Genomic DNA, 26,990 nt, shown 5'->3' with positions numbered 1-26,990 from the left:
AACATGAACAAACTTTATTACTTAACGCATAAAAACTACGTTTATTTACTACTTATATGCTAGGAATGGAAAATAACACTCAGATCAATTAAGATAATCTTAGCGGAAATATGAAATATTGTAAAAAACAATTTAGAATAAAACGGTGTGAGAGGAGTCCCGTTCAAATTAGATGCGCAAAATATCGGCGGCCAAATTCAGGGTTCCCATTGAAATTCTTGGTATTTTTTTGTTATCAATCATCCTAACAGTTTTTGCACTTCTCAGTTCGCTACAATCTCTTAAATTTAATATAAATCCTACACTACCCGTATAATTTATTTTAATGTTCGTTTCCTTCACTATTGCTTTTTTTCTTTTTTTTATAATACAAAATATTACTTTCTTACATTCGTTAATATACGGTTAATCCAGCTTTCTATTTATTTTAAATCGATTCTACCTAAAACTTCTCTCTTGTCTTAAACATCATCTCATTCTCTATCAGTCCAGATAATTTTCATCATCCTTCGGTACAATTACGTTTTCTGTTTTTTCTAGCGTTCACATTTCGCTGTCATAAAATGTTGCACTCCATACGAACATTTTAAGGATTTTTTTTTTGCAGTAATATCTAAATTTTTAATTCTGTAATTCGGTCACAAATTAAATTAAATGATTTATAAACGAAAAAGTATTTTTAATACTGTGAATAGTTATACCAATTTTAATAAAAGCGATGTTATCGCCTATTATTTAAATCCGTATAACTATTTTATTTGTGTGACGGTTAATTTACTGTCGGATTAATCTGCCAAATATTTTATTAGTCGAGAGGTCGGGGAGATATAAGGGAGAGCGGTCTCTTCAAAGAAGTCGATATTAAAAGTTTTACTCTATATTGTTATTCAGCTTATCAATATATTACAATCGGAAATTCTATCGAGACAAAATAAATACCAATAAAAACAACTCTCTCAGCTTAAAATATAAGTTCTGTAATTTGTTTCTATTTTTTTTTTTTTTTTTTTTTTTTTTTTTTTACTGATGCGATATATTGATTCAAAACTTTTGTTTTTATTTCTTAATGAAGCGTTATAAAATATTAGAAAAGCTTTCAAGTTGTATCACAGGCTTTAATTGGAAATAAATTATTCTGAATTATTTTTTCAGAATATTTCCTATTTCCACTAGCATTATTGATTCGAGTGTTATTTTCTGTCGTTACTAGCACTGTCTCTAACATTCGTAGTAGACGCGTTTCGGAGTACCTCCTGTTAAGATTCACTTCTCTTTTCTTCATATTAATTGTACATACATAAACCGTCTAGTTGTTCTTATTCATTTGTAAAGGTAAATAAATTTGTTTATATTTAGTTAGCCTATTTTACCGGCTGATATTTTATATTCATTATTTTTCTAATTATTAGTGAATTGTCCAACTAATTTTAGATTTCATTCTGTCATCATACGTACTCATCAACTCGTATTTTCATCAACAATGTAATGTTCACATAATATGAAAATTAAATAAAATATTTTAGATGTAATGAACATTACGACATATGAGAAACTATACTTAAACATGAACTGAACAATATTTATTAGAAATATGAACCGGCGAAATTAATATGTAGAATAAATACACCCAACTGAGGTATTACACCAAGGCAGTTAGATATTTGAACACCATCCTTCTCAAAACTGCTTAAAGCATAGTCTTACGTTTAGCTTAAGAGTGTGCTAAAAGTATTTTGGGAAACGGAGGTACTCAGGAACGCGTCAATTACGAGTATTAGAGTGACAGTATGTAGGAATGGCAGAAAATAATACTGGAATCAATTAAATTATTCTGACCAATTTATTTAAAATTTAATTTCTCTCTCTCTCTCTCTCTCTCTCTCTCTATATATATATATATATATATATATATTCAAAATATTATATATTTATTATTTATATGTTTAGCATTCGGTTATATATATATTTTTATTTTATATATTTACAAAATATATAATGTGTTCTTTCTTTAAAAAACGATTTTATTCTTTGAATGAGTAGTACTAAACACGAACTTAAAGAATTTCATATAATGTGTACAAATCATATTCATTACTCGTTCCGTACCTTTAGGTCCATTAAAGAGATGATACATCTTGAAGATTGTCCGGTTAAAATGAAGAAAAAATGGTAAACATTAACTGGGAATCAAATCCAAAACTAAATGAATAAGAGGTTAGTGTGTTGACCATTACACAGACTCAAATAATTTTCGACCATCTTTTAATACTCCTATCGTTATTATTTCATATAATGATCAGTTTTTTTTTTTTGCGTATGTATTCGCCATAAAATATACTGTCCTTTATACCCAGGTCTTTTTTATTATTAATGTTGTACTTTGTAACGCTCGCTACACCGATGAAGTTTTTCCCACGGTAATCCTTGTAGACAAAAACCGAGACGGTTCCTTTTTGTTTTCCATGAAGTAGTGCACCTACCTGTTCCTGATGTAATCCGTATAATTTATTATTGTATCGACCTCCGTCGTCACCACAAAGGTCGACAAGACGAACTTTACCTTTCACCCGAACGGTTCTGGATTCGAATCCTTGACAGGCAACTTTTTATTCCTACAAATTTAATTTCTTACAATAAAAAAATTAGTAGGGTGCTTTTAATCGGGGATAATTATCGGATAAGAAACAAATAATTGTATCGTTTAAATAAATATTTATTTATTAAATATTTTAAGTTTTAAATTTATTTAAAAAATACAATTATTTATGCAATAATTATATAAAATTATTTTATTTTATCGATTTTAATTACTAAAAATAATTGTAATTTTTACGTATTTCTGAAGAACATTTAATCGTATCGTAGCCTGGTATAGAATTTCTGTCGCTTTTAAAAACGTTTACTCGATTTAAAAATTATACAGGAATATTTTTTATTATTAATTTAATTATGTAAATAAATTAATAAATAATAATATTCAAATTTATCATTATTGAGGAGATAGATTTTAAGCTATATACAAGTATCTTAAATGTTCAATTTTTCGATGGGGAAAGAACCCGATCAAAAATATTCATAATATAGCTTAAATCCTGCAGTTTAAAGGACTGAAAGGATCGCAAAATCTTTCGTATATTGAATTTTTTTATGTATACGGCAGTGCGCATAAAATATTTACTTATCTCTAGGAAAAGATGTAATTTAAACAATGAGAAAGTAAGCTCTGAACTGGATTTAAACCCAAGGCATTTAACTGAAATGCAAATAAATAAAAAATGAAATGAAGATTTTTCCTTCCATTTTAAGCTAAACGAACGAATTCTACACACATACACAAACACACACACATATATATATATATATGACGCTTTAAAAAAATGCAATATAAGCCACTATTATTTTCATTAAATTAACATAAGGTAAATAAAAATTTATTTAAATATTTCTACCGCTCTCTTTTTTGTTGTAAATTTATTCTGCTACTTTTATCTCTTCCTCCCTCTTCCCAAAACACTCGTTTAGAGATCAATCTATCTTTGTCCGTCTTTAATATCCTTCGACAATTTTTATTCTCTATCATTCTAGGTTTAATCTTTAAATCTTATTTTACGGGTTTAGAAATTATCAATTTCATTTCATTCCACTGAATATTGTGATCGTAAAACTTTTAACGGGTCGTTGTCTGTAACGCGATATAAATGTAATTTAATTTTAGGGGTTTGTTAATTGCGGATGTTAACCAATTTAACTAATATCAGCTGCTCTCCTAGTTTTATTTATCCGATCGTACGATTCCCTTTAACATCCATAAAGTTGATATTGATCCGATAAAATGAACATAACTCGTTATGTAGGCTGCCCGATATAATATAATAATTAATTATAACGATTTTTAACTCTAGTAATACTCGTCCTACAAATAATAAAAAAATGCATTTAAATTTGATCCTATTTCACCATCGAAACTTTTATAAAATATAAATTTTTATAAATAAATATGTAACTTATAAATATAAAAAATTTGATGTGTTGCTTCTAGTTACATTCTCCGAATGCAGTTTTTTACGATGATTTTTTTTTTCTTTTTAAGTGAATGCCTGAGTATATTTGTATCTGTTTTTCCGATTATCTTGCGAGAATTACTAAAGTAATTTTAATGAACTAGCCGGTTAAACTTTTATTAAACTCGATTGGGTATTATTTATTAAGTTATTTCGTAATTTGAAGAAATTAAGTGTCACTTCAGCCGTTAAGTTTATTGTGCAGCAACCTAAAGAGTTCCAGAGGAGGTTAGGAAGCTTTCGTACCGAGAACGCATCGCCTCTTAGCACAGACCGAGTAGGATGAGAACTACAACCGAAAAAAAGAGAAAGAAAAAATGAATTGAAAGAAAATGCTCGAATTTTAGTGCATCTTTCGTAATGAAACTAGCTCTCCCGGAATCTGGGTATAAATTCACGGCTCAACTTTTTAAACTTCATCTCGACGCTCCCAAAAGAGTGTTATACGTAAAACCGCCAACACCTTTTTGACAAAAATTATAATTTTTTTATTTTTACCTAAACGGGAAGAAATTTACCGAAAAAAATTAAATGTAATAATAAACTTTAAATGACTTCTGAGGAAGACTTTTTTTTATTGTACTGCAACCTCTCTTTTGCGGTAATGATTTTTGTTAAGTTTTGCTGAGGATGTATTTAAAAACAAATTTAAAGATTAAGATAAAGATTAAAGATAATAACAACCTAAACAACGAAACAAAGAAGTGATTCTGATGCATTTTACTACAAAACTTTAAGAAATAATAATTAAAAAAAAAATTGAAACGTTTTATAGGAAAATTTTTATTTAAGGTTTCTTTCTGTATTAGATAAAAACTGGTAAATCTTAGGAAATACTGTTAATAACTGGTAATGAAACCGGTGAAATAATAAACTTATTAAATTGAGGATTTTAAATTTAAAACGGCGAACGGTAATTGATGGCTCAATGTGGGCAATTATTTTATTTATAACATTATTTCAAAGATTACATTTATCGTTTCATACATGTAAGCATTAATTTAAAAAAAATAATAGAATTAAAAGTAAGTATTCTGTTTAGATATTTTTTATTTTCAGTTAAATTACTTCTTATAATGATGATTTGTGTTACATTGTGTCCCAAAAAAATACTTGGTCGTTTTACATTACAATTCCCGGTCTAGCTTACGGTCGGTTGTGATGCGTGTAAAATACTTGAAACGTACGAGGACCTAAGGCAGAATTTTTGTTAGTTGTACACTCGGTTCCCGTCCCTGTTAAATGTTTACCATATGGTTAGGGTGGTTGTCAAAGCGCGATGATTTTTTGTCGAAATTTTTTTTTTAATTCCTGAATTATGTTCCACAACCTACTCTTTCCGATTAAAATTGTTGAGTTGTCCCCCTCTCCGTAAGTGTTAGTGGAATAGTGGTCTCATACGAAAAAATAGTTTGTTTCACGGTAGGAGTGTTAGCTAAATCACATTTTTTTTACGTTTAACTGTTGAAAAGTTAATTAAGGGTTCCGTATATTATGAACGTTGTATGTTTAGCCTAAGTCTTGTGAAAATATTAGATATTTTTACCGGAAATAGAAACAGAATCTTTTAATCTAGTATGTTAACCGTAAAAATACACCGGCTGCCGATTTATTTAATTTTTTACTACACTAAATATATAAAAAGATTTTCTTTTATAACAAATCAGTTGTTAAAATCTGCCGTGTTAAAACACCAAAATTGTCATCTTTTAGCGTTTAAATTAATATATTACTAAGTTTTATTTTAAAATTCAATTTTCAAGAGATTAACCTGTAAGCCTAGATTTTTTTTTAAAATGAATTATGTAACTAGATGTAGGTCAGTAGTAGCGGTTGTAGCTTATTACATTATTACAACATTTTCCATAACCGATGGGAAACCTTAAAAATGTAACTGTTGTTCAGAGCTTAGTTCAATCCGACTATCTGTTGATTGTAATACTGTTAAGTGTGATATTCGTCGAGTGTAAACTTAGATCTACTTTAAAAATTTCACAACAACGTGTTATTGTATTAGCGTTTCGTGATTTTAGTTTTACATATTTCCAATAATTATTGCTATCACAAGAAGTTTATATTAGCGTACTTTTTTTTTTTAATAAAAACTTACCTTTTCAGGATTGAAATGTCCTTGAGTGGAAATACATCCTCCACTGATATCACCTTTTGCGTGGATGTGGAAACCGTGTTTACCCTTTGTTAGTCCTACAACTATTCCTGTAGCTGTAACTGGACCGTCATCGACTTGTACAAATGTTACATTTCCATTCGCTTCCCCTTTTAATACTGCGATCGCTCTCTTTTCCTGCAACAATAATAATTAAATAAATAAATTAATAACCTTACTGAAATGAAATATTTAACTATTAATATTTGGTTAGATTTAATCTTTTAAGTTTAATTTTTAAATTTTAAAGGGACTGTCTGATTGCTTTATTGCGCTTTTCGGTTCCTTTGTACTTCCAGCTACATTTTGTATCATCCTATATCCGATTATAAATGTTTTTTGCATTTTAGATTTATCATTTATTTTAAATTTGTACCTTGCACCGTTTCTACAAAAGGGATCTAGCCGAACGATTAATTCAGCTGGAACACAGTTACACAATTACACAGTTTTCCTTTTGGAATCCTATACCTGCTCTCGCATATTTCATTTTAGAAAGATAATTATTTTTAATGTCGGATATATTTAATCTGCTCAAAGTCGTTAATCAGTAGTGGTATGTCACTCTCACCCGGGTCTCGATCCATGAGCGACTGTGCGCTTGGAGGAGAGGCTTTCTCCAGGTGGTGACCTGCGGTGCGTCCTAGGTAGATCTTCCTTTTTCACCGGTCATCTCTTTCCCTTACATTTTATTCCTTTTTCCCAATTTTTATCCGTGTATTTATAATTCTAGGCCGATTATGCCGGAACTTCTTCAGTTTCCTGATTATAGAATAAGCCTAATGGTGAAATGACTTACGGTTAAAGTCGAGCCTCAAAATATTTTTTTTTTAACGATGCAAATACTAATACTCTCTAAAGGTCCACTTAAGTAAATTAACTTAGTCACACCGTCTTAAACTTTACGGCCCACCAAACTCTCACGTTTCAATATTCTACTATAAACCCTTATAAACTCTGTTTATTTTTCTACAGTTCTTTTATTTACCTCGAAAAGTCTTATTTTACCAATCGATTTAATTTTTTTCCTGTTCTCTTTCCCTCCTTTTTACATTATTTTAAAGCGTCCATATCTTTTATATTTTTATATTTGTCAACTAACATCTTAGCGACGTAAAAATACTTTTTACAAAAAAGAAAATATATTTAAGCGTTTTTTCCGGATTTTATTCGGATATATATATATATATATATATTATGAGTGTAGCCGATTTCATTTCCGTTATAAATAAAGCATTACTTTTTTGTTACAGTGCGTTTGATTTTTTTCTTATTTAGATCATAATTTTTAATTTGATCGATATCAAGACAAACTTATATATAACGTCTGGAATATTCCTTTAACTGACCCTTCATTTCCTTTTATTATCTAATTTTATTACTTCTGAATTATTTGTAATTATTTTTTTTTAAATAAATCTCTTTCCTACTTACAAATACTTTTCTTAGCTATTCGTATTTATTTACTCGATACGAATCCGTATAAATGTTAAAAAAACAAAAACAAAAAGGCATATAAAGTGAGTCTTAAAATATTAATTTATCGGCTGTTATTGTATGCAGGCCTTTAACAGAAAATAAAGTATTGCTAACAGTAAAAGTATAATCTACCGAATTATTTTATTTTTTCCCTTTTGAGGTCACCCGATCGCAAATATTGTAATTTTTTTTTTTTATCGGATGAAGTTGTTGATGGATCCTTTGTTTGAAAAGGGAGCTAAATTTAATTTAAATAAATTTTGCTGCCCTGTTTTTTATATTAATAAAATTGATAATTTTCCTTCCTTGTTGACTCTTATTAGTTATCGATTTTATATTGAATTTTTATTCTCTTTACTTCTAAATGAGCTACTATCAGGATGAGAATTAAAACTGAAATATTAATTATGTCATTAAGTACTACTCTAGGTTATATTTTAGGTTATTATGTATTCTATCAAATCTTATTTAATTTGTACGAAAGGTGGAAACAAATTAGTTTCTGTTTTTCGAAGTGGTTTTTTTTATGTTAATTTTACTCTGCATCTTATAAGATCGGGAATAATACCCTCGTATAATCTTTACAGAAGTATACACGTTCCTAAAAATTGTAATTTTTATTTTTCTACGTCCCACTACTCGAATCGAAATTATAAATTTTATGCTGAATCAGGTGTTAATAAGGTGGGAATGGTTTGCAGTCTTTTTTTTAAAGAATGAAGATTAAACTTTTCGATTTAGAAAAAGCAATATTTGGGTCTGTTCGTCCGTAAAAATTATATTATCACGGTATGAATTAATGTCACTTTTAAGGATAGAAAAATTAATTATGATTTTTTTAAAAATTATTTGTTATTACGAAAGGTAGGGGTAAAAATAATTTTTAATTTTATCGTTACGGAAAGGATTAAATTTTCAATTCTGTTCGAATGTCTAATTTTTATCGATATTTTTGCAAGCGGTTTCGACAATAATATTGATATATTTTGCATTAGATTCTGATTTTAAAAATTATGTTATTATTTTTAATTTTTTAGCGAGTAATTAATCTAGTACAATTAATTCATCGGCTGCCAAACGGCAAAATATCTGAAATTCGGGATCGGATGATAGTTAAAGTTTATCGATTTTTCATTTTCGGCAACCGTTACCTAATATTTTGCGCTAATTTATTTACATATAGTACTTTTAAGCATCAAACATTAAATTATTTTTTTCAATTTTAACATAAAACTGAAATATTTCACTTACTTGACATCGGGAAAAGATCGGGTCGACTTATCAACTTTTACAAATTTCATTGCAGGTACTCACGAAACGTTTTGGATTTAGCTGGATTCGATGGGAAGAAAACAAATAATGACATTTTCAGTAATTCGAAGCGGGTTAAGATTAACATAATCACCCGCATCAGCAGTTCGATAATGTATAATGAAATAAAAAGTTTAAAATTTAAGGAAAATTAAATCGCAATGTAGAATCACGTAGCAAGGAATAAAAGACGAAGAAAAGCAGGTTCTTAATCAGAAGGTTTAAGACAGGGTCCTATGCTGCACCTGTTGCTTTTCGATTCGTATTTAATAGAAACGGTCCAGGAGTTACAGCGGAGTAATCATTATTCGATGAGAAAAAGTAAAATTTTAATTCTGTTCGATATTCTCCTACGGCATGGATTTAATTCTATTAAAAACAACGCAACAGGATAGAAAGAAGTATGACGAGGAATTAAATATTAAGGTACGGGATTATAATAACCCAACAGTTTCAGTTGAATTTTATCAGCTAAAATTCAAAGTAAAAAAGTAAGGTAGACATCCCGGGTCCGAATCCCGGTCAGGCATGGCATTTTAACACGTTACAAAATTGTCATTTCATCTCATCCTCTGAAGTAATACCTAACGGTGGTCCCGGAGGCTAGCAAAAAAAACGGCGGACCTCAAAGGCGGACTAACGTAAATAATTAGGGCTGTCGATAATTAAGGATCAAATGATCAAAGAAGAAGAAGAAAGTTATTTTTTTAAATATTTACATGGAGTGCTGCTGTTTACGATATCTGAACGCGGACAATAGGAAAAGCAGACAGTAAAAGGATAGAGAATTTTTAAATACGATAATACAGTAGGATGTTTAAAATTCGGGTCGATAAAGTACCGAATAAAAATGTCTTAAGATGAACATTTAAAGAGAGAAACGTTTTATCCTTTGTATTTTAAAAGGAAAAGATATTAAGTAGAATATCGAGTCATATATTCGATATAAATTTTTGGCTAATTTGTTTGTACGTAGTAAAAATTGTAGACGAAATATGAGAACATGAAAACAGAAAACTGAGAATATAAGATATAACCAATCGAGTGGAAAAAGATGAGAACAAAACAGAAGGAAACTTAGAAAATTGTAATGAACCTATCAAAAGACTAATGTAATAAAATCTGTTATATTTCTGCACCACCTTGTCCAGTTGAAAGAAAAATATTTATTAATTTTTCAAACATATTTTGTAGATGACTCACTTAAAATAAAAATAATGATCGTATAGGCCTATAGAAGATTATCGTGTAATCGTTAGGAATGTTAAATATAATTCTAGTAAGAATTCATAACATTACATTTTATCAATATTAGTCAGATGTACTTTACAAATATTTGTTATGAATCATTTTTAATATTACTTTTAAATTATTACAATAATTGTAAAAGAAGTTTTTATTTTTATTGTAATGCATAATACACATTAAGATAACGTTGATGATTGTTATAAAACATATTTTTATCAAAATGGTTTTTTTAATGTTCCCTATTGGGTTTATATTTGTTCCCTATAATAGGTAAGTTTATTATTATTATTATTACACTATTATTTTTATCCCATTTTCTTTATCTACTTGTCAACTTAAATATTATTTATAGTACTTTACCGCTTCAGTAAATAAATGTTTACCGTTTAGACTGACCATTAAAATTGTTTAATTATTCGTTAAGAAATATATAAACCCATTAGCGAGATTAAAAATTTTAACTTAACTTTCTTTTTTTATAATTACCTCTCTACTAAGTGTTATGAAATATTTCTGTAGATTACACTATCAATAACGGGTTTTTCCAGTTATTATAAAATGGAATTAAAATTAATCGTACTGAATAATCTAGATGTAAAATACCTAATACGAAATTTACAAATTTTAGTAGTACTCACAAATACACGCGCGGGCGCGTCTCATAGAGACCGAAGGGAAGTTGATGATTTTTTTTAACCGACATATAAAGATGTACAAAAACGTTTCGCCAGACATTGATTTGTTAAGAAAAAATATCTGAATGCTACGTGCCGAATCATCAAAATTGGTTTCGTATTGTATTTTTGTAAATTCATTTTAAAAAAAACAATAATTAAATTAATGCCGATCGACGGCATTATTTCCTTTTCGTCTGAAAGGTTCATCTAGTACGAATTTCATTTGAATATATCAGTAATTTTCCCAACCGTCATTTATTTTTTCAATTAATCGTTTAAGGAAATTAAAAAACTTAACTAGAAAGTTATATACAATTTAGCTACTTTTTTCATTGCGTAATTAAAACGCTTCTCTTAACAACGCGTTGTTATTAACTCTCAGTTAAAATTCAGTGATAAACGTAAACCTGTTGCGCGTAGGGTTAAATGAAAATAACAGCGAGGTGCTATGTATAATAAATTGTTTTCTCATTGTTCGTTCTGCTATCTTTATTGCTACGTTTTTCTCTGTATATTTTTTTATGTACGACACGGTTTTTAAGAATATTTGATACTTGTGGGAAGCATATAATGCACTGAAGCAAGCAAATACACCGAGGGAGTCGTTTACCGGATGTCCTTATAAAACCGGAAGAAGAGAAGAGTAAGGGCAAGATAAGATGTAGACAATGAGTGCGCTATCCACTCGTGTAAGCTTAAAATAAACAGCAAGAAAACAAGTATTAAAATAAACAAACTCGGTCGCGTTTTAAATTTCATTTTTAAAGGTTCTACTGGTGTTTTTTTTCTTTCTTTTTTAATATATATATATATTAAAAAAGAAAAATTTAAACACAAAATTATAAGTAATTACGTGTTCAATAAGTACATATGAACAACATAATAGGAATTAATTATCTTAATTGCGAATGACTAATAAACAAACTATTACAAAAGGTAAATTTACTATGTACAAGACAATAGTCTATCAGAACATTGACAGTGTTTGTAGATCGTGAGTACACAGTCTGTTAGTAAACAGGCATTAAAATAAATGAAAAGTTGTCTATAATACAGTATAAAAAATCGAATGTGGACACCACATGACTTCCTTTTACGTCTATTACACATTTTTTGCAGCAGTTCATTTAAACTTATTTCATTTTAAAGTGAAATACTTTCCTCCAATTCTTTAATAAAGTGCACAGTTATACAATTGCTGAAATATTAGTTTTTATTAACATCAGTTATTTATACTATTATTAATTCTACAATGTTACATGAAATATTAGGATAGAGTAAAAGTCCCTTTAACGTTAAGATAAGATGATAAATATAAAGAGGAAGAAAACGTTAAGAGCAGGGAAATAATAAAAAGAATAAGAGAGAATGATGAATATAAACAGAGAGAAAATTTGAAAACTAGAAAACGTGTACACAAATTAAGATCAGCATTATATCAAACCAAACAGCGGTTAAATGACTGGCAACAAAAAACAAATAAACTAAATGATGATCAACTCCGACTTAGATATTGTCTGACAATATCAAAGGAGTAATGAACTAAAAGATAAGAATTTTTTGCAATTTATTAAAGATCGGCCGTGCATGCCTCAGTGTATATGTTGTTCTTGTGAGGGTTTATTTTTAAGTCATTCTGTAGTTAACTTTAATGTAAAAAAATTAAAATTAAACAAAAATTCCAGAATAAGTATATAAAATTAAACTAGAAAATCCAAAAATAATACGATTCTAAATTATAATTTTCAATTAATATAAAATAATCGGATGTTTCATAAAATCTATTACATATATACATATGTAAAAATTATATATACACATTTTTAAAGTACATAAAATTTTATTTCACGAATAACTTCTGATTTTTTTTACATATTTGTAATATAGTTTCTTTGTCGCGCTTCGTCTCGTGGAACGGCAGCACACAGTTTCATGAAACTGGAATCAAAAAATAGATTTTTATTACTCGAGTGATTCGGGTACACGAAAACTTGAAAGATAAAAAAGTGGCTGAGTTGAGTACTCTTTTTAAATAAATAAAAGTTAAGTAATCAAAATTGTTTTAAAATAATCAAATCGGGTAGCGAATAAAAGTGCAAAGAAAAAAATAATATCTGTATTAATGAAAACGACGGAAAGTCTTCTGTAAACCTCTGATTTATTCGAGAAAGTTATTTCTCCAGTATGTAAATAAGTAAGGGATAATTTAATTCTCAAAAATGAGTTATGGATCCTCGGGTACATTAGGCGATTTAAACGCGTCACAGCCATAAAAAGACCGGGAGAAGTAATGGCTATCGACAAGCAACTGTACGTATCCTTTCTGTCGCGAAACAAAGCGTTGAACAAAGGTAAGAGTAATTTTGATCTTATCAAAAGACATTTTTTATTTTACGTGTAATAATTTTCTCATTATAATTAATACAACATTTCCACACTTGATTCATGGCGCTAAAAATCGTGAACAGGCACTCGTTCAGAAATAGATTTATTCATTGTTTTTAATTCAGTTTAGTTTAACAAATAAATTACCGACTAAGAAAATTAATTATAGGCTAATATTTGTACATTAAAAGGAAAAAATTACACCAACTATTTTAAAAATTATTTAAAGTAATTTACATAATTAACAAAGAGCAAATTTTATTTCAATTAATTTTTTTTTATATCTTTATTTTATTTAGGAATAAATTACTGCAATTAAACATAAATTTTGGTAATATAAATTAAATGAGAAATATTAATTTTTAACTTGTTTGTTCCTGTTCTATAAAAAATAATTAAATTTCTTCTTTAAACATTATCAATTACTGTAACGATATTTTACAACAAAAAAAAAAGTTAAAGTGCGGCGTACACACCCGCCCGTATATAATATACATTGTAATACTGTTGTAGGGAGCAATTTTATATAAATTCAATCGCTTTTAAACAAATGCGATGAGATGTCATTTTGTTTATAATAAAGTACGTAAGATATATATATATTTTAAACAAAAACGAACTATATTTTTTTCTTTAATGAGAATATGGGTTAAAACTTGTGTACTAAATTTTATAAAATAAGTCTCAATCCATTCTTTAGATATGAATTTATATTGGAGAAACAAAAAATGGCCGGCAGAAAAATAATTAAGCCTTTCCCGACATTATTTGGATGGTAAAGTTTGTTTTTTATTTTAATGTGAGTAATCAATTCACAAAGTTTCTCCACGTATTACAAGGATACCTGTACATATATTCTTATACAGTTAATTAAGTTAGATCATACATTAACTTTTTGATCAACATTTTGTTTATATATATATATATATATATATATATATATATATACTCAAGCCGACAGCTCGTTATTTACTCTTCATTGAGTACCAACATAGATTTTTAAAAAAACTTTTTTCACTTTTTTTTAGAGGAAGTTTTCTGGTAGTGGTAAATTTTTTCACCTTGCTTTATAAATTTTTACACCTGAAAGCGGGAGATTTTTTTTACGAAAACCAATTATATAATACATATTCTGATGTCGTTTAGTTATTCAAGGATTTTCTTGCGATGTTCAAGATAATTACATTAATAATTAAGTAAAAATATAACTGATGAGAAAGTTTAGCTAACGCTCAGTAGCCGTCCTTTACATTGTTTCTTTGCATTATTTTAATTTAATTTATTTTTATTTAAACGTAGTTTTCTCGCATTCAGATAAGATTAGGCTATTCTATGTTTTATGCTTTACAATTATACAAATTCTAGTAAAAAAAAAAAAAAAAGGCAAAATAAAATAATCTTATTACAAAATAAATCTGATTTCAAAAAAGAAAGAAATAATTTATTTTTTAGGACTAAAAATTAAATAACGGTTTTTAGTTTTTTTTAATTCGGTCGCTATTTTTAACAGATTAAATTTATCGGTTATCGAAATTTAAAGAAGTATCATTAGTTTTAAGTAAAAATATTGTGTACGTTTTGTTTCTTGTTAAAAATTAATAATATTACAATAGCTTGGATATATATATATATTCTTCTTTTAATGCTTTCACAAAGCCGATTTAGCCTATACAGTGCTACGAGTCACTACAGAGTCTGGACAGTACTGCGGAAGTTCCCTTGACTGAGAGTATCGAGTGTTCATGTTCACTTCCTTTTCTTACTGTTAGAATTCATAACGAATTGATAAATATGTGAGAATTGAATTACACCTGGCATTAGAATTTATTTGTATTAAAACTCGTTTTAACTTTTTGTTATTATTTTTGGGAGCGCTTTCGTAATGATCTTCAGTCAGTTATCAATTTCTCTATATGAATTTATTAAAAAATTTTCCAATGTTTAATAAATATATTTATAATGATAATAGTTATTTTCGTTCAGGTAAATAAAAACCGAATTATTTTGTTACTATTTCCAAATGAACCGGACATGCACAAATTTTTTTTATTATTAATATTAAATTTATTTTTTAATATAAAAAAACCGCCCTCATATATTTCACAAAAGAATTTTCAGTTACAGTTTACAAAATGTTTACTTAGTATCTAAATTAATTTTTGTAATGCGGTTTTTTTTTTAGCATCATTTTGATTAAATAATCGTTTAGCTCTTTCTTATACTCTCTCTCTCTCTCTCTCTCTATCTCTCTCTATATATATATATATATATATATATATATATATATATATACACTTTTTTTATGATCAGTTCACCGTATAAGCTTGAAGCTTGTGCATGGGAATATGAAATGGAAATTTTGTAGCATATGAAAATTGCCTGACCGGGGTTCGAACCCGGGACCTCCGGATAAAAGGCCGAGACGCTACCCTTCGCCTCGAAGATCGGCAGTTTGTTTACTAATTATCGTTTATAAAGCTACGTACATCTATAGATTATAACTGGATAATTATTTATTTATTTATAATGTTAAAATAGAACACTAAATTATTTGCATATTACATTATTTCGGTTAGGAGAAATAAATTCTAAATTTCTTTAGTACTTTTTTGTAGTCGTTTCGTAATTAGCAGAGATAAATAAGCGTTAAAATTGCTTTTATATCGCGTAACTTAAAATCTTTTAAATTTCACTTTCTTAACCCACCGGGTTGGTCTAGTGGTGAACTCGTCATCGCAAATCTGCTGATATCATAGTATTAATCGTATTCCCTAAAATCTTAAAATAATGTTTACCCTATTTCTGTGAAGAGCCGTACGCTGAAACGAGCGTACGTTTATCAAATGCGGAGTTATTCATTAAAGGCAGCTATTGTAATAACTTTTATAAAGTTATTGACTAAAAACAATATTAAATATCAAATTTAAAAAAAAAATATTTGAGTGAGTAGACATTCGAAACTCTCCAAATAATCTCAGTCTTGAAAGGGGGCGGATATTAGTTTCTGTTTGTGAGATTATTATTATTATTTAGGTCGACAAAATAATAATTATTGGGATTAATAACTTAATCACAGAAATATTAGTCACCCGTGCCGAGTATGAATTTATATATAAATTATTTTTTTTTAGGTCTGTATGTAGAAAAAAAATTACATTTAATACACTCGCGTATCGATGTTATGATTATTTAGAAAGTATGATTTTTTTAATACATTGAATTTAGAGGCATGAAATTTTTAGAGTATGACGGCCTAGATTTTAAATTAAAATATCCTTGTAATCTGTATTTACTATCATCGATTTAGTTTATTATTTTCATTAATTATTATTATTTACTTGTAGATCTGTGTAGAACATCATCGATCTAGATAATTACGTAGGATTCTAAATAATCTAGTTTTACCTCGGCCTAAATAGTAAGTTTTTTTAAGGTTGACGAGTAGAGTTAATATTTTTAAGGTCGTATAGTAACGTCTTAATGACATCATATTTTAGATGTGTATGACATGTAATTACATAAAGAGATTCAGGGTTAAATAAAGTAATCTTGAATACTGTATTATTAATATATATCATTGCTGTATTTTATACAAAAATGAGTATAGAATACTGTATACAAAGTATAAAAATGAGTATTATAAAATAGTTACTAAGTATTGCATAAAAACGTTTACCTGGAAAAAATTGAATTCCTTATCGTAAACGATAAATTATCTAGAATGTTTTAGTTGGATATAAGTTCAGAATACATTCGCGAAATAAAAATAATTTCAGTCGAAAAGTTTTATTGGTTGATCCTTCGCTGATAGTCTACGGTATAATATACCCGCTCTAAAGATATACAAATTCCTACTTTAAGTGTATTCATATATATACATTTATATATATGTTATTTTATAATTTTAAAACATCAAGATATTATGGAAAACGGCTCAAATTGATTAACCATAAGTGTTTTAAATAACAGTGAAAAGAATTACCGTTTACAGAGTTAATTTTTTTATTTTTGTATTTAATTTTTTTTTCATTATCGTAAAAATTAGTCATTTCACTCAGATTCCATTAGGTTATGGTTTTTACCGGCTGTTTTAGCCGTAAAAATCGTCAGTGCAGGACGATCAACGTGAAGAAGTGTTGAATCAGGTTTGATATCAATAAAAAAAACTGCGGGAGATAAAGTTCTGGGACCTGTTTTATTCGATTTTTCATGTTAAAATCACAAGAAGTGTTATAAGTAGGGCCTTACATAATGTTTTAAAAATTCCAATATGATCTCATTTCACTTGGGAACTGAAATCCGGGTAAACTTTTTCGCTAGCTGTAACTCTATAACAAAGCGGTTTCGGACATATATTTATAAGAACATTTTTCCTTATTCAACTTCTAGAATCAATTCCCAAATTATTTTCCTTTCCTCCTGAATCACTCTGTATATTTAATTTAAATTCCAGGGCAGTATTAATTTTTATTTTAGGCGATATTAACCATACTGGTTATTGATTGTTCGACGATGAAAAAAAGAAACAAAATTATCGATTTATTTGACGTGTTTTATTTTTCCTTCTTTCCCCATCAACATAGACCGATAAAAACTTTCGAAATGATCGGTTTTTTTTATAATTAGAAAATTAGACATTGTATTACACTTGTTTTAACAAGGAAAATAAAATGAAAAAAAAGTCAGATCTTTTCGGTAATCGAAATAAGTTCGAATTTTCCTATAAATAATATATAGAATAACTTATTTTATTAAAATTATGTTTTTATTTTCTTTTACGTAAATATCGTTTTACTAGTTAATTTGTTTTATAAATAATTAAAAAAGAAAAAATAATTCTTAAAGGTATATTCTAGCTAGTAGTTTGTGAAACTAGTTCTCTACCCGTAAAAAGGAAGATAAGATGAATACAAAAGTTGTGGTTTTTTTTCGCGTATGTAACGCGATTCTTTCTATGAAATATATTTTAGTTTTTCTAAGAGATAAAAGAGTTGAAAAAACCCTTAATATTCTATGGACAAAACAGTAAATTAAATTATACTTTTCTTTTTATAATTATTAAGTTATGCAGCTTATTCGACTTATTCTCTAAAATTGAAGTAGGTATTTAAGACTTCATTTAATTTTTAAATTACGACGCTAAATTTTTAAATACATTTTTATATAAATATTAAAGTACGCTACATTAATGAAGGAGGTATAAAGAGGATTTAAAGAGGTCACCGAGAATAAGAAACGGAAAAAAGCTTTATAAAGTATTTCTTCTTTTTTTCGTTATCCCCTTTATCTTTTCCTTTCCTTAAGGCGTTTATTTTTATCCTATTACATATTTCAGTCTTATAACTAAAGTAATCAGTCCATTCTATTCTTTTTACAGTTAACAAGGCTTTACTCGTACGTCACGGATGAGGTCATATAATATTCTGTAAAACAAAAAAAAAGACTGAAACAAATAACGGCTTCTTAAATTTACTCTTACTTATAATATATGAATAAATGATAACAATTAAGATTTATATTAAACCTAAGAATGTTCATTATCAAGGAATTAAGGACGTTTTTTGAGCACTTTGTAACTTAAGAATGTTCATTATTAAGGAATTAAAGACGTTTTAGTGCACTTTGTAGAAAGCTTGTATAAGCTATGCGCCACCCCCCCCCCGCCCCAAGTACACATACACACACACATTATTTCAACATTATACGACCTTAAAGTAGGCTGTAATATGTTCTCATTCACGTCACCATTAGGGATACTGATACAATGCTGGAAATGGTAAATGATAAATCAAAAGCGATTAAAAGAAACCATTCTTCTTTAAGCGACATGTGAACCGGGGATCTTCAGCATCATTTAACACAGCCGCGGTAGAATTGTTGTATTGCCTCCTACCCATATATATATATATATATGGGTAGTGTACATATATATATATATACGTCGTCAGGTTGTTGCTATAGAAACGATACGGATTTACGGCGACTACCGTGTCTTATAACTCTCGATAATCGACAGAGATTCGAAAGCGCCAAACCGTTTTTATCAGAGGCCTGCAAACGAGGTAAAAAAAGTATGTCGTGTTAATATCGAGAGTATAAACGGATTAAAGCGGTACGTTCTTGACGAAATTATTAGACATAATAAACTTGATAATCTTGTCTAAGAAATCTTAATGGAAACTACAGAAGGAATACCTGGGTGCAAACTCATCGCTCGCGTATGCTATCCCGGTTATGGAAACAAAATGTACAAATAAGAAGTTTGAACTCTTATTGAAGTTTGGACCGATGCCGGGTTTAAATCTACCGAACCCCCAATCTCTGTGGAAAGCGATATCATATCAGTTTTTCATCCGGAAGGTCCCGATTTCGAATTCCGGTTGGCTTCAGAATTTTTCATTACGCTACAAAATTACCATTCTTTACTTCGATACTTTCCATACTTTCGACCATAAGATTTAGACTTATACGGTCCCATGTAAAAAAAAAAGCCAAACGTTTACACCTAACAGTGTAACGTGAAGACTTGTTTAGTCGACGTACGGAAATAATTATTGAAATCGCTATCGGGTCTAAATGAACGGAATAAATTATTTTTCGATATTAGGAAAAATAATATTTTAAGGTCTCCCGAACGGTAAAGACAATTTTCACTCGATATACACTCGGTTTGAACCGATTAAATAATCCCAATATCCTTCGCTTCCACAAGTTTTCACTGTTAGTAAAGAAAAGGATACTTGTAATCGATACTGATTTTATTGCTCCGTTAGTGCTTGTTTATCAATGCATCACCAATAGGAGATTTCAATAAGACTAAAATACTGCTAATCGAAATTTTAGATATATTTGAGTAGAAATAATATTTACTAAGGATCAGATTGTACTATAAATATATTTTTTTAATGTTTACTCGGCATAATTTTGAATCAGTTTATGTAGAAAAATGTTTGAAATTAGAAATGGAGATATCTCCACTCTTTAACATTTATTTTAATGTGTTAAATATACAAGGTCATTGAATAATTAAAGACATAAATAGTTGTGGAGGCAAACAGTTTGTAAGTGGTTACGATACTTTCAGAACAGTAAGTTCATAACCATGTGATGACTTTTCATCAGAGCTGTCTGAGTAAATTTTTTTTTCTATAACCTTAAAAGCTCATTTTACGATGGTGAGCTTCTTGAATTTTGCGAATTAGTTGAATAGTGCGCAGTGATCCGTGTTTTGCTTTTCGGAAGAGAAAAACCTGTTAACATTTACTCTTGTATGTCTAAACAATACGGTAAGTTATATGAGCCACAAAAACTTTTACAAGTGTATAGAAAAATGTAAAGACGATCGAACTTCAGTAACTAAAATCCAATTGAAGTTTCGACTCCAACGGGTGAAACTGGTATAGATTCTCTTCCAAGAAGAGCGACCGACTACAATTAAGATTACAGCTGAAAAATTAAGGAAGGTTATGCTTTTTCGCACAGTATTCTAATCCGTGATGAGACCTGGGTTTACCATTATCAGCCCGAATCAAAAAGATAAGAGCGTGGATTGAAAGCACACGAGTTCACCCGTCAAGAAAAAATTCCGAACCCGACTATCAACAGGAATCACTTTTTGGATGAAAAGAGGACCGGTTTTTGTCGATTTTATAGAAGACGGCGAACTATAAACAGCGAATACTAGTATGACATGCTTACCACCAGAGTGAAATCAGCAATACTGAAAGAACGCCATGGATCTCAGCACAAATGCACCATTCTGTTTCACGGTAACAGGCCGGCTTCACAACAGTACAGATTACTCGAGAAATCGCCGACAAACTGCATCAGGAAGTACTACCTCACCCGCCACCATACAGTTCTGAGTCGGCCCCATGAAATTTCTACTTGTTTGATACGCTCAAGGAGGCTCTACACGATAAGAAGTTTAATGGTAATGATGAAATCGAAGAAAATTGGCTCTGACTTTAAGAAAATATTTCTTTGCAGCAGGAAGAAGTAAGCATATTCAGAGATGAGACGAATGTATAATGTTTTTGGAGATTATCTTGATAAGTGAAAAAAGTTCATGAATTAAATAAACCGTTTTAGTTGCAAAGCAGTTTTCGTTTTTAATTGCTATTGAATGACCTTACGTATAAAATAAAAATTAAAGCAGTTCTACATGGAAAAAATTCCACTTTTATTCGAGATTCCACTCCCTTCTGTTGTCTAAAGCCGTTATATCGAATTAAATGCAGTTTCTGGGATTTATATATTTAAAAAAAAAAATTTCAGTTATAACATGAAGTGCTTTAGGGCGATGTTTTTTTTTGTTGAGATAATTTTCTCAATTGTTAATCATTTTTTTTTTAGATATTCATTGTGCACATTAGAACCTGTAAACCTTTATCGATATCTCACGAAGTAGGAGTTTTATTAATGAGAAATTAATTATTTTTTGAAATTAACCTGCAAGGGCTAAAATTATGTGCAGAATACTGTATTCTGCATAAAATTATACACCGTACATTAACGTTTCACGAATACCATTCCATCCGGTTTTTTATGTTGTTTTTTTTTCTAAAGAAAACTTTATTGTTTTTCTAAATTTACAAATTAGTGTGATGCTTTTATTTACATTTGGCTTGAGGTGGTTTATTTTATATTTAAATATCTTGAATATTAAATAGCCGGAAATACACGCTGTAAGATACGAATCTATGTGAATGTAACCTGACCGTTAATATATATATGTATATGATAAATACGGGAAAATTATTTTATGTTTTCTTTAAAAATATTTCGACTACCTTTTTACATTTTTACAGGCGGTTAAAATATAAAGAAAAAACCGGTTTATGTAAATTTATTAACAAATAACCGGAAATCAGTTAAATCGGTGGCAATATATTATTGGAGGGTGACAATATACTGTTTATTATTTCGAATAATCTCTCAAAATATATCATCAAACGTTCTAATTTAAAACAAAATTATTTCAAATGCCGTAATTTAAATAAAATGTTTTATTAAAGTTTTGTATTATTATTATTATTACTATTAAACCGATTTAATATTTAAATACGCGTTTGTATTTAATCATGTACATAAACGTTTGTGTAAATGTATGTATATAAATATTTTACGTATATATTCACTTTTATATTCCACGCTAGAAACATTCATCCTGTTCTTTCAAACTTCTTGTTCTTTCGTCCTCTACATAATATGAACATAAAATTTAAATTGCAAATGCTGTAACGTTTAACGCAGCATCATTTCTGTTGTTAATAGCGACTACGAGCTTAACGTATAAAACCTTTATTAACTTTTAAATCTTATAATATTAAGTTTTAAAGGTAACCTAATATAAACAAAATTTGCCTAACAAATCTTTATTTAAATTATGAATACAAAACGAAAAGATTTAGACATTATGTTTAAAACAAAGAAAAAAAATGAATTTACGTATTTACTGTTTAAACGCGATAATATACCTGTGTTAAAGATAAGACACTATAACTGTAATAAACATTTATTTGAAAGTTTGTTTAAATTTCTTTTTACTGGATTAGATTATCTCAATATATTTCTATTACCGTGTAGCATAACTTTTACTAATTCCACATCAGATGAATATAATTTTTGTAAAATAATTTTTTTTAAATAAAACTTTAAAAAAATTGAAACGGGTTTTAAAAAACCCACTAAAAATATTTTTTAATGATTCTTTTCTTAATTTCTATTAACCGTATTTACTCGATTCTAAGACGCAACCCCATTTTAAAAATTCATTACTTGAAATAAAAAAAAGATCTCTAATTAACGGAAAAAATATAAACCACATAATTTTACAACAATAAATTTCAAATTAAGTTTATTACAATAGAAAATTCTAATATTTATTAAGTACCTATTTAACTATCTATACCTGAAGAGTTACTTCATATTCATTTTTATTACCGCTCTCTGATTCTGAATCGACGCAATTTTTATTTGCATCTTCATCTTTGTAAGTTGAATTAAGTATGTTTGAAAATTTGTTAAACTTCTGTTCAAAATATACCGGAAGCTTTTGACTAATTGGTGTACGACGTCGTAATGAAAGTCCAGTGCGACGCATTAACCTCTCACACCAGCATCAACTTCCCTTAAAAATCACACCGATGGTCTTATCGATTTCCAAAGATTTTAATCGCATCATCTGACCGGTTACCGGTGGTCCTTTTGCACGTTTTTCTTTTACGAAATCGATTACAGCATCATCAATTTGGGGATATATTTCTCTTTTAGGCCCCATAGTACACTCGGTCGATGCTTTACATAAAAATATTGCTCGATGGTCTTTTCTCCAACGCCGTAAATTGACTTCGTTAATATCGAAATGACAACTGGCAGTTCTATTGCCATTATTTTCCACAGTACAATAATTTTCCGTTTTAATGCAGCATCATAACGCAACCTTTTGTTGTCATATTAACGGTTAAATTAACGGAAAACTAAACTTCACTTTGCAATTATTTGTGCTAGACTAACAGAGTAGAAGGTAACAAAAACAAGGTTACAAGGAAAGACGGTAACATGATATAACAAATATCGGCGCTATCGAAATATTAGCCCGGTATCGATATCGGGGTACTTGTAATATCAATATCGATATTTTACTTTTGATATCCTATACCTACGTACGAGTAGATTATTGCCCATTATATTTCTTCGAATCTTAGACGCGCCGTATTGCAATGAACGATCACATCGAAAAAATAATGTCTTAGAATCGAGTAAATACGGTATGTTATGCAAATGTTTGAGTCAAATTTCAACGACTTTTCGCGACATGAGGTAAAAACTGTTTAGAAGTAATGTTGAATATTATCATCCCCTGTAATTTCGACTGACTTAAACTTTGGAATTTTAAGTAGCTTAATAAGAATTTTCATCATTTTACCTCAGAGTGTTTCAGCCCGTCCAGAGATAATAATCAAAATTCAGGCCAAATAATGTACTCACGATCATACATTTTCTGGTAATTCCTGTAACTTTTTTTTGATAAAAGGACCTTAAAGGAGAAAGAAAAAATCTATAGCCAAAATTTTGTTCGATCGCTTTACTTATGTTTATAGCTGTGCTAGTGGACGAGCGATAAAGCTCTAAAGGGACAGTAAAAAGAAATTGTAATTTTTATTTTTATACCTGAATTTTTCTGGCTTTACACCTTTTTTTTAAACAATTGTAAGGTACTTAAAACACCCAAGACGACCTGTAAGAGACTAGTAGTAGGAGTTAATTTTTATGTAAGTAATGATGTTTATTATACGGCCAGCCCGTGACGTAAGTGTCACCGGTAGGACTGAATATCTTTCGCCCGAAATATATATATTTTGGTAGCTCGTCTTGATATACATCAGTATGTTCGGCTTAGTGAAGAAGGCGATGTCAAACCGCCTCAGGATTACATTTCATTATAATGTAGCCTACATCCGTTCGATTATGGTGTCTTACTTTGCATTCAAAAAAAGAGGAAATTGTTTCTGAAATTTTAAGAAATCAGTTATTAATAAATTTAAAAATAGTTAAGTAAAAAAAGAAATGATTTTTTATAAATGTAAATTTAATTCGGTATATATTTTAAAATGAAAGTGAATTTCCTTTATCTATTTCTCAAGATATATTTTTTTGTTAATGATGCCGAATGTATGATTTAATCTCTTTCGGATTTCGGTAAAATAAAATAAATAGAATTAATTATATTCTGGGTATAGGTAAATTTACACGTACTTTATTTATACTTTTTTTTAACGGTTATTACTTGCAAAGAATTATAGTCTAATTTTTAAAAATGTAATTTTATATTTCTTTGTAATTTATCTGTCTTTGTTTTTATGAAAAGCAAAATGTAAGTAGAATATATTCATTTGCTTTGTCGATTTACTTTTTACTAATTAATTACGATGGAAGTTATTTAATTAAACATTTATCGTATGTTTTTCTTGTAATGGAAGACGAAATTAGAAAGAAACCTTTTATTATTATTATAAATATAAGAAAGGCAAAAAGGATTGTTATAAAGTAATAACAGGAACATAATGCTTTAGGTTATTTTTATTTCCAACTGAATAGTTAGCTTTCTATATGTATATTTCATCATCTTAGTCTTTTTTACTCCTACCAACAGAATCCATAAATTCTTCAAGAAGAAATTGTTACAAATGAAATGGATCTATTAAGGAGAGAAAAAAGTTAAAAAAAAAATAGAAAACGTAAAGGGAAAATTCGAATGAATATACGAAGTATTGTATTTCTGGTAACGAGAATGTGTGTGTGTGTGTGTGTGTGTGTGTGTGTGTACACACACATACCACAGCACACAAACTCAAATTTTTCTAGCAGACATCTAACGTATAACAAAATATTCCAGGTTTATGCAAGGGAAATTGCTATTAGTACGTAATACAGGGCTTAAATTGTTCGTTGTAAACATACACACCCACCCACACACATATATATATACATATATATATATATATACCACGTGTCTTATGTCGACCTTCCTATTTAAAAAAGTTACGTTTGATTCAGTATGGCGGACAAAAATTAAAAACCTTTTGCAGATTTTTTTTAACTATGTAGAACTACATTTCTTTCTGCCTCCAAATATCTCTCTGATATGCCATATTAAGCTGTTTCCATACTTAAGTATCAGTCTGTATATATACGATTGAATATATCTTCTATCAAACGTATTCAATTTTTAGCTACGTATATAAAGTAATAAATCTCCTTCAATTAAACTTCAAATAAGTAATTTTAAGTTTAATTCATAAAAAAAGTCGTTGGTAATCGATATGATTTTGCAATAATTAACCAAGATTTTAAAAGATTAACGAATAATTATTAAAATCAGGGATATTACTTTTTATAGTATGTAATTCTATATTTTCTTCGTATTCGACCACTTAAGTAACAATTTCTCAACGGTTTGGTGTATCCAAATCGTTAGAAACAACCAATTGTGTCTTTGGCAATTAATCGAGGACATCTGTTGATATCAACAGATCGTTACGGTTTCTCGCGAGAGGTCGTAGCAAAATACTGGTGAATATTACCGGCCCGATGACCTGATGCTTTCTAGGAAACGTTCCTAAAACAAATTCTTTCACCTTCTTTTAACTTCCTCTCCAGAACTTAATATAACACGCTTTCATACAATCGATCCGACCATTAAAATAATAATCATAACGTAATAAGCTCATGCAAGAAAAATCAGTCCGTAATAGATTTCCTGTTTGTGACTTACATGTACATTTATACGTGGTCGTGTTGAACGGAGAGTCGGTTAATAAAAATGAACGAGCAAAAACAACGGTACGAGTTGATGCAACAGGAATAAATTCACCGAGTGTTCTCATTTATTCCTCAAACCATTTATAATTAGACATCAGTATGCGTTTTTAGAATTTGAAAGTATTGAATATTTTCTCTCGTATCGTAATCCTATTTATTGTAATTATACGAGACTTCAAAAACTGAAAAACCTCTACCGATTCCACTGACAGGTTATGTCAAAACCGATACAAAAACGAACCATTTCGCTAATTAAAGGTCTTCTTTTATTTTATACGGTATATCTCGATTGTACGACTGCACGACAAGAAAATCGATAACGTATTGTCTCGGTTC

At 28.9% G+C, this 26,990-nt stretch overlaps 1 protein-coding gene across 1 annotated transcript in view; it reads right to left on the bottom strand.

Annotated features, from left to right (window-relative positions):
- LOC142324047 (superoxide dismutase [Cu-Zn]-like) overlaps window positions 1-26,990 on the bottom strand; it is a 267,530-nt gene that overhangs the window by 64,950 nt on the left and 175,590 nt on the right. The window contains exon 3 of the mRNA XM_075364645.1: window positions 6,172-6,366. Within this exon, the coding sequence (XP_075220760.1) occupies window positions 6,172-6,366 (195 nt within the window). The remainder of the gene's footprint in view (window positions 1-6,171; window positions 6,367-26,990) is intronic.

Source organism: Lycorma delicatula, chromosome 4, assembly GCF_047948215.1.
Source record: "Lycorma delicatula isolate Av1 chromosome 4, ASM4794821v1, whole genome shotgun sequence".
NCBI classification, from domain to species: Eukaryota; Metazoa; Arthropoda; class Insecta; order Hemiptera; family Fulgoridae; genus Lycorma; species Lycorma delicatula.
This window is presented reverse-complemented; position numbering and strand designations above follow the sequence as displayed.